Consider the following 13,279-nt stretch of genomic DNA (forward strand, 5'->3'; position numbering starts at 1 on the left):
AGGTGTAAAGTGGTTATCAGAATTCTCCCTTTATGAAGTAGTGCTGATGAAGGTGTAAAGTTGTTATCATAATTCTCCCTTTATGAAGTAGTGCTGATGAAGGTGTAAAGTTGTTATCAGAATTCTCCCTTTAACAACTGGCGTTACTGAAGGTGTAAAGTTGTTATCATAATTCTCCCTTTAATAACTGGCGTTACTGAAGGTGTAAAGTTGTTATCATAATTCTCCCTTTAATGAAGTAGTGCTGATGAAGGTGTAAAGTTGTTATCATAATTCTCCCTTTATGAAGTAGTGCTGATGAAGGTGTAAAGTTGTTATCAGAATTCTCCCTTTAACAACTGGCGTTACTGAAGGTGTAAAGTTGTTATCAGAATTCTCCCTTTAATAACTGGCGTTACTGAAGGTGTAAAGTTGTTATCAGAATTCTCCCTTTATGAAGTAGTGCTGATGAAGATGTAAAGACGTTTTCAGACTTCTGTCCTTAACAAGTGGTCTTACATAATGATAATTAGTAAAGTTGTGACGAGAGTGGACCATCCAGAACATTAATGAATCAATGAGATTCAAGATGTATAGTGTTTTGTTGGATTACAATAAATAAGTACTGACGTAACTTATACTGTTTATCTGGCGGTACAACGAAACGAAATCCACTTTACAAGCTAACGATATGAGTTACATGTATGAGATGATATAAAAATTCATAGTCCTATAATAAAAATGTTGTTATGTTTTTCAGTTGAAACCTCAAGGGCACGAAACACTTCTCCGTTCTCCCATTACCACTGGTCGTTTTTAGGTCAAGTACTGAAGCTAATTACTCTGGATTGAAGGCGAGACGGTCTAAGTAAGAGTACGTTTTAAAACCGTTATAACTCTTGTACTGAGTGTAATCGATACTCAAAAAACAGGTTCATACTTTCCATAAAGGAGAAACATCAGGTAACTAGAAATTGTTTAATTATACCAATAAGACGAAAAGTGATAAATATAGAATAGCATACCATAAATCGTAAAGATTCTTTGAAATTCTACAATTATTTTTTAAATATACTAAACTTAAGAAAATATTATCTGGAAAATGGCGTAGGATATTCTTGTACAGAATATGATCCAGAATGTTTTATTACAATCAATGATATACGTTTTCTTTGTATTCCCGCAAAGTTGTAAAGTGGGCTACCAATCTGGTGTCCGCTGTATGCATCGAACTCCAAATTCAAGCATTTTAAGCCCACAAACACCACAGAAAGACTTCTTGTAAGATCAGTGGTATATACTCAATCGCCCCCTTGCGTCCAACTATATATTCCAAATATTATACAAGAATGTCTTTCAACGGTTTGTTTGTGTTTAAGAACAAAAGTACACAACGGGCTATGTACGCTGTGCTCACCAGGTATCGAAACCCGATTTTGATTGTAAAAGCCATCAAGCTCTGAACCACTGGAATAACAAAAATCATGCCTTTCTTAAGCTCCGGACTGAAAAAAACCAACAAAAAACTAGTTTTAGGTTATCCCAAAATCAACGAAATTATATATATATCTTTTAAACCATAAAACTGTAATTATTACGTCTTAAGACAGGTATTAAAACCACAGTTATTACTTATTTGAAATTATTGAAAAAAAGAAAATACAGCAACAATAAAAAAAGAACAAACGTAATAATTAGCTCTTGTGGGCCCCCCAGTGGCACAGTGGTATGTCTGCAGACTTACAACACTAGAATCCGGGTTTCGATACCCGTGGTGGGCAGGGCACAGATAGCCCAATGTGTAGCTTTGTGCTTAATTTCAAACAAACAAGCTCTTGTGGAGCATTTGTTCTCATTTATGCTCTGTTCAAAATCATTTTGCGTTTCTGTAGGATTGTTTGTTTTTAATTATGCACAAAGTTAAACAAGGGCTATCTGTGCTCTGCCCACCACGGGTATCGAAACCCGGTTTCTAGCGTTGTAAGTCCGCAGACATACCGCTGTAGGAAGTAAAGTTTTGTGTTAGTTTATTAACTAGCCCTTGTTTCTTAATGAGCAAGCCGACATGAAACGTAACTCGAGACTGAAGTCTATTTTTTTACATCCTGCCATTGATCAACATCTCTAAAAGTTAGTTTGTATTGAATCTCACCCTTTGGTGTGATGCGGAAATGAAACTTGCACCGTTAGAAAGTAGTTGAGCATATGGCCACAAGATGGCGCGGTAAGTTTTGGATAAGATTATGTGTATTTACTAAAAGTTGTTCATTTGTAAAGAGCTGGTGTTCGTGGAGCACGTGCTTTCATTTGAAGTTTACTGACTCTGTGGTTTTACTGAGGAAAGGTAGGTGTTACTATAGATATTTCAGCTGCATTTCAAACTTTATAAAATCATCATTTCTTTTCAACTTAAGAATTCAAAACATAACCTTTTAGAAAAGTTCAGAGATTACTAACGCGATCTTCCTGGTAGTTCCCACTTCATCATTTCAATGTATTCTGCTTGCTAATAACCAATCTATTTTATTTGTGAAGGATATTTTTATAGACAAAGGATAAAGCTAAGTCAAAATTAATCCTTAAAGAATCATATTTGCTAATTACCACATTGTTTTACATGTAAAGGATCTTCTTATAGAGAAATAACTAAATTGGTCCAAATTAATATTTTTCTTGTCGCTGGATTTTTCAAACGTTTATTTGTCTATTACTAGAATATTTGAATGTTACAGCATTATATTGTTTGTTTTAGTACTGGTTCGATTTTTGTAAAGTATTAGCTCACAGTTTTCAACTTTAACTAGTAAATCCTTTATATATATTTAAATACGATGGTTGATTTTCTTAAGTTTCAAACCATGTATCCAAATTATAAAGATAACAATGTCTAGGTTCATTTGGAACATCGTACTTCTAGTTTTGTGGTTCTTTTGACCCTGAAGTTCTCACTAATGACCCAGTTTTTCTTCATCTATTATTTCTTCACAGTAACTTAATTGTTTATTTAGGCGTTACTTGAATCAACACGTGTTTTAATGCAGACCGTAAAGGTTTCCTATCAATTACAGCATCGTGTTGCTTTCAAGGCCGGCCGATCATCCCAGAAGATAGAAAACAGCAGTGGATACATGGTTGTTTCCAGGGAACAAAATGAATCTCTTCAAGATGTTTTCCATTTCCTTTTTGTTCTGGTGTTTTGTTTTTATTCCATCTCGCTCCGAGTCTTGTGGAGAAGTCAGCTTTAATGTAACCAGCGGGATTGTACGTTTACCAGACATCCACTATGACGTCATAAAAGAGTTGAACTGTCTCTGGTTCTACACCGCGCCTCCCGGAAGGGAGCTTCTCGTGAAGGTCGACCATGTCCATTTGGATCCTCCACGTCGTTGGTGGGCCTCTTTGAAGCTGGACGTAGATGACCAGACTTTTGAGCTTCCAAGTAAATGTGTACGTTGTTTGTCAGAGATTGTAGCTGGACAGGAACTAAGAGTGGTTTTTACCTATACAACCAGATCTTCTAAGCGTGGCACTGGTTCTGAGCCTATTGGTTCGTTTCAGATCCGATTTAAAGCTTTTGACCCATTTCTGTGCGATCGCCCGGTGCCTCCAAAAAACGGATACATTATTACAGAACAAAGAAGAGTCGGCAACACTATTGAGTACAGGTGCAATCCTCCGTTTGAACTAGTAGGGAATCCTGATTCCCGATGTAGAATCCCAAAATCAAGCCCAATTCCGGAGTGGTCTGAGCCCGCTCCAGAATGTATAATTCCAGACTGCACTGGTGGGGTTATTCACAAAGTTGCGGGAAGAGGTGCAATCTCAAACCCAGGTTATCAGTCAAAACGGTTGTTACCACAAAGACAATGTCGATGGGAAATAATGGCTGGGAGAGGAGAAAGAATAAAGATGGTTTTTACTTATATCCAATTGAAACAAGAAGAATCTACGGAATTAAAGATTTACGACGGCGATCTTTTTAGGCCTTTAACCAACCTAACTCTTCTGACTAACAAGAAGAAACCAGAACTTGTTACAAGCACAAATAAACTTATTATTTTCTTCACAACAGGGGATGTTCCAAACTCCAGTGAGTTGCAAGGTTTTTTTATTGAATACTGGAACATTTCGGGGTTTTGTTTCCATCCAGGACAAATAGAAAACGGTGAAATCATTAGCCAGAATTTCACAATAGGCTCTAATATTAGGTTCCTCTGTCATCCAAACTTTCATCTTATTGGGCCACAATCTGCAATTTGTCTTCCTGGTGGTAGATGGAATGTATCCAAACCAAGATGCCATTTTTTGAATCTAACTTTATCTTCATATGAAACATTTGGTTTATTCGAGTTTTTAGTGAATTCAAGACCTTCGCAAGCGCCAGTTGGATCTCCACAGAGCTCATCTGATATGTCCAATACAACCCTGCCCTCTAGCAGTGAGGATGAAAAAGATTTTGTATTTTCTGTAACTCCTACTTTTACATCTTTTTCAAGAAATTCTCAGAGTAAAACGGTTGAAACGACAAATTTTAACAGTTTGTCGCACCCATTATCTCCTACCTCAACAGAAGATAGTAAAAATCAGTTTCATGACGTTCAGGGAAATTTTAACATTGACCAAGAAAATAAGAATTCTTCTCGATCATATTCACATAAAATCCTCAAGAACATCTCAGGTTTATATCCTGTTCAACACAATAGGACATCAAACCAAAATACACGACCTAGAACCGTAGTAAAAGAACAGAAATATAGACCGTCAAGACATAGACTTTCAGAACAAACAACTACGTCAATTCTAGAGGTAAGAAAATTATTGTTTAGGTTTTGGTTTGGAAGTACAAATGATATGAATATTTTTTATTTGTAACGTAGTAGTATATGTGTATCTCAACAATATAACTGTAACTTAAGTTGATGTGGTCTTGTAACGTAGTAGTATATGTGTAACTTAACAATATAACTGTAACTTAAGTTGATGTGGTCTTGTAACGTAGTAGTATATGTGTATCTCAACAATATAACTGTAACTTAAGTTGATGTGGTCTTGTAACGTAGTATATGTGTATCTCAACAATATAACTGTAACTTAAGTTTGATGTGGTCTTGTAACGTAGTAGTATATGTGTATCTTAACAATATAACTGTAACTTAAATTGATGTGGTCTTGTAACGTAGTAGTATATGTGTAACTTAACAAGATAACTGTAACTTAAGTTGATGTGGTCTTGTAACGTAGTAGTACCTGTGTAACTTAACAATATAACTGTAACTTAAATTGATGTGGTCTTGTAACGTAGTAGTATATGTGTATCTCAACAATATAACTGTAACTTAAATTGATGTGATCCTGTAACGAAGTAGTACCTGTGTAACTTAACAATATAACTGTAACTTAAGTTGATGTGGTCTTGTAACGCAGTAGTACATGTGTAACGTACTAGTAAACTTGTAGTTTAATATCTGTAATTAGAACTACAGTGAAGACAAACTTAGAAGAAAAAGAGTATTTATTGTTCCTAGACTGGTAACGGAATTGTAAAATAGTTTAATTATTGTTGTATTATTAAAACTGGGACGTTATACGTGTCTTACAACTTTAAAAACTTGCAGTGATTGACATCCCGCTAGGTTTTGTGACTCATGAATCGCTGTTAATGGACAGTTCTAGGCTTAACATTCAATGTAAGTAAACATAGTGTTTCGATCGTGTTGCTTGCAGACTTTCTTCTGACAATCTAGTTAATGTCTATGTACAACCAAGTCGTTTCTTGATAGCTGCTCTTAAGATAAAGAAGTATCCTTACTATGAATGGGTGGTCCAACATGGGAAAAGGTCGCTAACCGTAAAAACCAATCAAGATCTGAGCTGTGACAGTTCGCATATGAGAGCTTTGAGTCTTTAGTTCAAAGGGGAAAAAAGTGGGGGTGTAGTTGTCGAATTTAGCAGATAGACACTGGCAGTAAACAAGAGCGTATTGTGGTGTAAAAGGGGAGGGGGAGTTAGAAACCCGAGCTTGTTGTAGTGTTGAAGCAATTTGTTGTGCATAACTGTCTCCACTAGCACTAACTGATGATAAGTGGCCAGAAATATGAACTTGAGAATTCTCTGTATGGGGGCGGATTGGAGGAAAAGCGAGGGGTGTACTCCACCCTCCATAAAGTTTTTTGACAAACCAGCTTCGTAAAATTAACAAATCATTGTCTATTTTCACGTGAGTGGCCAGTGTCTGGATCTTTGGTACACTATATGTGAACGAAGTGAAAAACACGCGTGTAATAATTATTTGGAAAATATTTATTATAAATACATTTCACGTTAGTTATACAAGCAACAGTTTATTACACCGGAAGTAGATGTATAAAAACAAAAAGAAAACAGCAGTTCTTGGTTTATAGAGTGTCATATATATATGAAAACAAAAAACACACCCCGAGTTACTTTAAACAGATAACGATGTTTGGATAACATATAGTTAGCGCCCCCTATAGATCAATAAAGACAACTTTTGATTAGGAATCCAGCATTAACTCGTACATTATCATATTAAAATCTTAGGATGAATAAGTGACTGTAGTTGGGAATTGAAGAAATCTGAACCTTCAATTAAAGAGCCAAAAGGCAACAAATTATGTAGAGATTTTAAAATTGTTATTGTTTTTTTGTTTTTACAAAATGTTTGACGAGCTTTGCGATTGAAAGCAAACAGGAACATGATTCGTTGCATATGTTTTTGCTGTAAAAAGGTTAGAAAACGAGTAAAGATTTCAAGCAAAATGTTTTACATTTCTGTATTTTTAATGCCTTTTTTTCCACAGGTGGGTTTTCTTCATCCAGATCAAACAATTTCATTCCAGCCAACACAACTATCTACTCCAAGTAACTTGCAGCCATATCTAGACCCCCAAATGGACTCATATGCGTCAGATAAAAAGAAGACAGATCTAAACCCCCAAGTGGACTCGCATGCGTCAGATAAAAAGGAGATAGATCTAGATCCCCAACTGGACTCGAATGCGTCAGATAAAAAGGAGATAGATCTAGATCCCCAACTGGACTCGAATGCGTCAGATAAAAAGAAGGAGACGCATCTAAACCCCCAAGTGGACTCGTATGCGTCAGATAAAAAGGAGACAGATCTTAATCCCCAAGTGGACTCGTATGCGTCAGAGAAAAAGAAACAGACGCATCTAAACCCCCAAGTGGACTCGTATGCGTCAGATAAAAAGAAGGAGACAGAGCTAGATCCCCAAATGGACTCGTACACATCAGATAAGACAACTAAGATAAACCTCGGTCTCCCAGTAGATTCGTACGCTTCACATAACAAAAATGAGACTCATCTGGACTTCCAAGCCGACTCGTACGCGTCAGATAAAAACGATTCAAAGGAAGACAACGGTTCCCTTGCCACAAAGGACACTGTTGAAGGCAACAGCCGTAATGAAGAAAACACAACCCTCACCGAGAAACCCCTTATGTTGATTATTATCGTGGCAACAAGCGTAGTGGTCTTATTGGTTTTTCTCATGACTATAGCTGTGCTATTGTACAAGAAACGGCGTCGTTCATCCTCAGGAACTCCTGTTTCTGAGAAGTCGAAGAACGACAAAACAGATGGATCAGAGTGAATTCATTATTCGTGTATTTATACTGCTTTGCTGTTGATAAACGACAAACACCTAAGTAGCTAATTTAGATTTGTTCTTCATAACTGATATAAAAATCATACGTAAATAACAGTTCTATCTAACTGTAAATATCAAATAATAACAATAAAATAACCGCCAGGGTGATATTTATAATCTATGATGATGATAACATGAGTCTTATGTTTGAATAATTAGAAGTAAAATGATGAAACACATTTTATATGTTTTGTTTACAATAATTCTAACGTTGGTATGAGGACTTTATAATTAAAGTGTATTAAATCAAATAATTCCATATAACGTTGCCATGACAATTTAATATGTCGAGTGATATACGTTTGTCACCATGGATTCAAATTTAGATAAGGAAAAACCAATTACACGTTGTCATGACAACCTCAAATGTCGACTTATGCACGTTTGTCACCATGGATTCAAATTTAGATAAGGAAAAAAAAAACAATTACACGTTGTCATGACAACCTCAAATGTCGACTTATGCACGTTTGTCACCATGGGTTCAAATCTAGATAATAAGCAATCAGTTACACGATGTCATGACAACTTCAACTCTAATGTGCACGTGCAATGAACAACTTAAATCATTTTTATTAAAAATTGTGAAATCTGGTTTCAGTTTATTGATATTTGCTTTTATTTAAATAAAAATAAAATTTCATTCGAGTTCGAATTCGAATTTACGATATAAACGTTAGTGAGTCACGTTCTTTTCAAAGCGTTTCAAAACGTTTTTTTATTACAATATTATTTTACTTATTTCTTTAAATTTACAGAAAAAAAAACTAACAAAACAAATATAATCTACTAATGTAGAGGATTTCGTTTTCCTTTGTACTGGACATTATAAACGTTTTTACTTCAGCATATCAGGAAAAGATTAATTACTTTTCGAAAGGTCAAGGTCATATGGAATATGATTCGAGTCACATGAATGATCGAACCGCGAGGAAGAAAAATAAATAAATAATCAGTCTCGCTGTTAATTACTTCCTATGACTTTAGCAGATGAAGAGAAGAAAACAGTTTTAGAATTTTATGAAATTTCAGACGAAACCAGGAAGAAGTTGAAACCGGGTGAAAAAGCTTAGCACGCTCGTGTTTTTGTTTACTCAGTAGTTTCTTTGTTTTTTTCTCAGTTAAAGATTTTACGAGAGACGTCTGCTTTAAGCGACGTGGACAAGAGGGTGGGGGTGATGAATTGTCGTTTTTTCTAGAGTCACACGTGACGCTGGGGTGCGTATTTCTCTAATAGACGAAAGAAATAACAACATTATAGACTAGTAGGTTTTATCTTATTAAAAACATAAAAAAAACTGACACATAAGCCCACATAGGCAACAATTTTTTACAACTTCAAATCTGTCATTTAACGAAACGAAATAAAATGCTACTCGGATAGCGAGCTCTTTTTTTCTTAGATTTGTTTTCTTTGTGTAGTGACGCTAATTATTCGAATGTTTTACTGCTCTTGTGTTGCTATCACAGGCTATTTCAAGTTAAGAGAAAAAGAGGTTTGTGTAATGATTACTAAATAAAACCCCTAGAAACTACAACAAACGTAATGTTTTCTGATCTTCATCGTGTGAAGGGTTTATCTTTATACATATTTATATTTTAATAATATCACATTTTACAGTCCGAATATTTAAAAAATTCTCTATGATAATTTGTGCCGAAAAATTCTTCAAAAAAGGCTTACGTTTTAGTATTTAATAATACATGTAGATACATCAAGTTGCTGTAATTAAAACAGATTTTTCTACCATCTATTCATCAGAAATATTGTGATAAATGTAACTATTTTTAACACGAAATACGCTTTGGTTCATCTTAAAATTAGTCAAGTTGAACTATTTCACTGATATTATCTATTTGAACTAAGATTGTCGACTCCGAAAAAAAACCCTAAAACTAATTAAATTAAACTATTATAATAAGAGGCATGACAAGGTATGTTTTAAATAAGAAAGTCGACACCAAAAAGTCCTAGTCAAGTTTTGTTTGTTGTTAAGCACAAAACTACACAATGGGCTATCTGTGCCAAGTCAAACCATTATGATAATATATTTTAACGGAGAATGTCAACACCAGATAATCCTGAAACTAGTCAAATTAGGATGATATTGTATGTTTAACTAAGAATTTTGACATCAGAATTATATTAATCGAAACAAAACTGTGCAAAGTTTCTCCAGTGCACATTTCGAAGCTTTGAAAGTCTTAATAAGAAAGTCATAATGAAGTTTAAAGATATAATGTGTAACATTTAGTGCTAACAAAGTCCGATTTTTGTGAAGAATAAAGGCCCCATGGTTTTGTAATCTGATAAACTTAGCATATACAGTATGGTGCTGCCATCTAGTAGTTTGTTTCTGAGTTAGTTTTGACAGTTTCTATTTCGTGTTTTACTTGACGTAACAAGGAATGTTATTTAAACTAAAAGAATATCAGTTTCGTGATTTGATGGTCCGAGCAAAGAAAACCTGACGCTGCCATTTAGTGGTCTGTTTTGATTTATTTTGAATGTTTCTATTTTATGTTATGGTTGACATAACAAAGAATTCTATTCAAACTCTAAAAAACAACAACTTGTGTTACCATTCACATAGAAACCTTCGACATTTGAAACCCGGACAACGACATATGGCGCATTTAGTGTTGATTATAATTATGGAAACTGTGTTTCTTTGAGTAAAGGTTCTTATGTTACAGCTCATCTGTGGTGACACACAAAACTTACCATAAGAAATATTATACAGGTAGTTGTGACACGCATACTGGTAATATATATATGGAATATTCCACAGATAGATGGTGACACAAAACTTTCTACAATAAAATCTAAAAGGCAGAAATCTGTTCGATTCTTTATGCGGTAAAACAAAAACAATAACAATTTTTTCCTCTAGGTACATTAAACAAAATTCATGTTTCATACATATATGGCTGCAATTATTTCCTATGCGCACAACTAAATGTTTCTTGCAAGTCAGCTAACGAATCACTATTTTCATATCAAGAACATTAAACTGACCATCAGTGCCTACCCCGCCCGCCCGTCTCTTCAAAGTTCGTTATATAACTGCAGTTGTCCTGGAACGACAAGTAAATTATCCTATCACAAATTAGAGAAGAATCGTGGGAGGTCAGGTGACAGGAGAGATGGAAGAAGCGCCATCTGACCATGAAAGTATTAACTCTGTGCGTATACGTGCACACAGTCAGCATACGGCGGGATCGTGATAGTTTTGTTATAGTCCGTTATAGTTTCTATGATGCGTGTGGAACCAGGCTGGATCCCTGTTTGTTTGGTGTTCATTATCAAAGGTAATTAATTCTAATTCGTGTTATTTTTAGTTCTCGAGTTTGAATGAAATGTTTTTATTTCAAGTTTCAAAATAGAGATTTGTTTCCGAGATCATCTAACTAAAATAGTCTGGAACTACCAAAGCTGTAGACAAAATTTACAATGCCTTCGTTAAAATATCTAAAACCGAACAGTCAGTCGTTAAAACACCCGACACTGAACAATCAGTCGTTAAGACAACTAAAGCTGAAGATTAAGCGTTAGAACATCAAAAACTGTAAAAAAACAACCTATTAAAACACCTAAAATCGATCAATTAGCCGTTGAAATAGCTAGAACTGAACAAAGAACTGCAAAACAGCTAGAACTGAACAAAGAACTGTAAAACAGCTAGAACTGAACAAAGAACTGTAAAACAGCTAGAACTGAACAAAGAACTGTAAAACAGCTAGAACTGGACAGTGAAATACTGAAACATCTATAATTGAACAAAGAACTGTCAAACAGCTAGAACTGAACAAAGAACTGTAAAACAGCTAGAACTGAACAAAGAACTGTAAAACAGCTAGAACTGAACAACAAAGAACTGTAAAACAGCTAGAACTGAACAGTGAAATACTGAAATATCTATAATTGAACAAAGAACTGTCAAACAGCTAGAACTGGACAAAGAACTGTAAAACAGCTAGAACTGGACAATGAACTGCAAAACAGCTAGAACTGAACAAATAACTATAAAACAGCTAGAATTGAACAAAAAACTATAAAACAGCTAGAACTGGACAGTGAAATAGTGAAACATCTATAATTGAACAAAGAGCTGTAAAACAGCTAGAACTGAACAAATAACTGTAAAACAGCTAGAATTGAACAAAGAACTGTAAAACAGCTAGAACTGTAAAACAGCTAGAACTGGACAGTAAAATACTGAAACATCTATAACTGAACAAAGAGCTGTAAAACAGCTAGCACTGAACAAAGAACTGTAAAACAGCTAGAACTGAACAAAGAACTGTAAAACAGCTAGAACTGGACAAAGAACTGTCAAACAGCTAGAACTGAACAAATAACTATAAAACAGCTAGAACTGGACTGTGAAATACTGAAACATCTATAATTGAACAGTCAGACGAGATGTATAATGTAAGTTTGGTATTGATATGAGAGCTAAGTTTGGTAGTGGTGTGTGATTCATAGCTAAATATTCTTTGCTATGTTCAACCAAAAATAGTTCTCATTTAGGAGAATAGTAATAGATCTTATCATGATGACTTTATAGATTCCTTAACATATAGTACATCTTATCATGATGATTTTATAGATTCCTTTATATATAGTAGATTTTATCATGATGAGTTTATAGATTCCTAAACTCCTTTACATATAGTACATCTTATCATGATGACTTTATAGATTCCTTTATATATAGTAGATTTTATCATGATGACTTTATAGATTCCTAAACTCCTTTATATATAGTAGATCTTATCATGATGACTTTATAGATTCCTTTACATATAGTAGATTTTATCATGATGACTTTATAGATTTCTTTATATATAGTAGATCTTATCATGATGATTTTATAGATTCTTTTTACTATATAGTAGATCTTATCATGATGACTTTATAGATTCCTAAACTCCTTTATATATAGTAGATCTTATCATGATGACTTTATAGATTCCTTTACATATAATAGATATCACTATTGTGATAGTCTTTGTATTCAGATTTCAAAACCCACTCTCTCCTTCTTTCGGAGCTGTTTGATACAATAGTAAAAGCACAGATATAGATACATCTTGTATCGATAGTGTTAGGGTCGTCTGTTCCCGTAATTTAGAGCATTGGTCTGAATTTTGTGGTTGTTAAAACATTACTGTAACGCCTGTACAAGAATAGAGTGACTAACTAAAAAGAAAAGTTAAACTAAGGAAACAAATTCGTTTTAATTTTTATAAAATCCCTTGCGTGGTAGCGTACAGTAGTTACACACACGAAGGATTCTTCTTGTGTGACATTATATTTATTTGTACTTAAGCACGTGACATCCTTTTCAAGCGCAACTGCTTCAACCGACTAGTGTATAGACACAGGAAGACCATCAGTTTCAATTAAATCAGTGAAGTACTTTATATGACACAAGAAATGTGTAGTTAGCATTGGTTGACTTGTATCACAAAACAGTTAGCGTATATACCAGTATTAGCTTATAGAGACCACAGCTAACGTATGTACCACTATTAGCTTATAGAGACCACAGCTAACGTATGTACCACTATTAGCTTATAGAAACCACAGCTAACGTATGTAC

General features: G+C 34.5%; 2 protein-coding genes across 2 annotated transcripts in view; both read left to right on the top strand.

The window, feature by feature from the left end:
* The first annotated feature begins 2,247 nt into the window (after positions 1-2,247).
* LOC106459604 lies at positions 2,248-8,117 on the top strand. Its single transcript, XM_013919236.2, has 3 exons — positions 2,248-2,323; positions 3,048-4,785; positions 6,801-8,117. The coding sequence occupies exons 2-3, from the start codon at positions 3,130-3,132 to the stop codon at positions 7,611-7,613; spliced, it is 2,469 nt and encodes an 822-aa protein (XP_013774690.1). The 5' UTR covers positions 2,248-2,323; positions 3,048-3,129; the 3' UTR covers positions 7,614-8,117.
* Positions 8,118-10,843: 2,726 nt separating this feature from the next.
* The window catches only part of LOC106459612, a 10,266-nt gene continuing 7,830 nt past the window's right edge, over positions 10,844-13,279 (top strand). The window contains exon 1 of the mRNA XM_013919244.2: positions 10,844-10,982. Coding sequence (XP_013774698.1) covers positions 10,928-10,982 — 55 coding nt within the window. The 5' untranslated portion in view covers positions 10,844-10,927. The remainder of the gene's footprint in view (positions 10,983-13,279) is intronic.

The sequence above is a fragment of the Limulus polyphemus genome, unplaced genomic scaffold (genome assembly GCF_000517525.1).
Source record: "Limulus polyphemus unplaced genomic scaffold, Limulus_polyphemus-2.1.2 Scaffold636, whole genome shotgun sequence".
Classification (NCBI taxonomy): domain Eukaryota; kingdom Metazoa; phylum Arthropoda; class Merostomata; order Xiphosura; family Limulidae; genus Limulus; species Limulus polyphemus.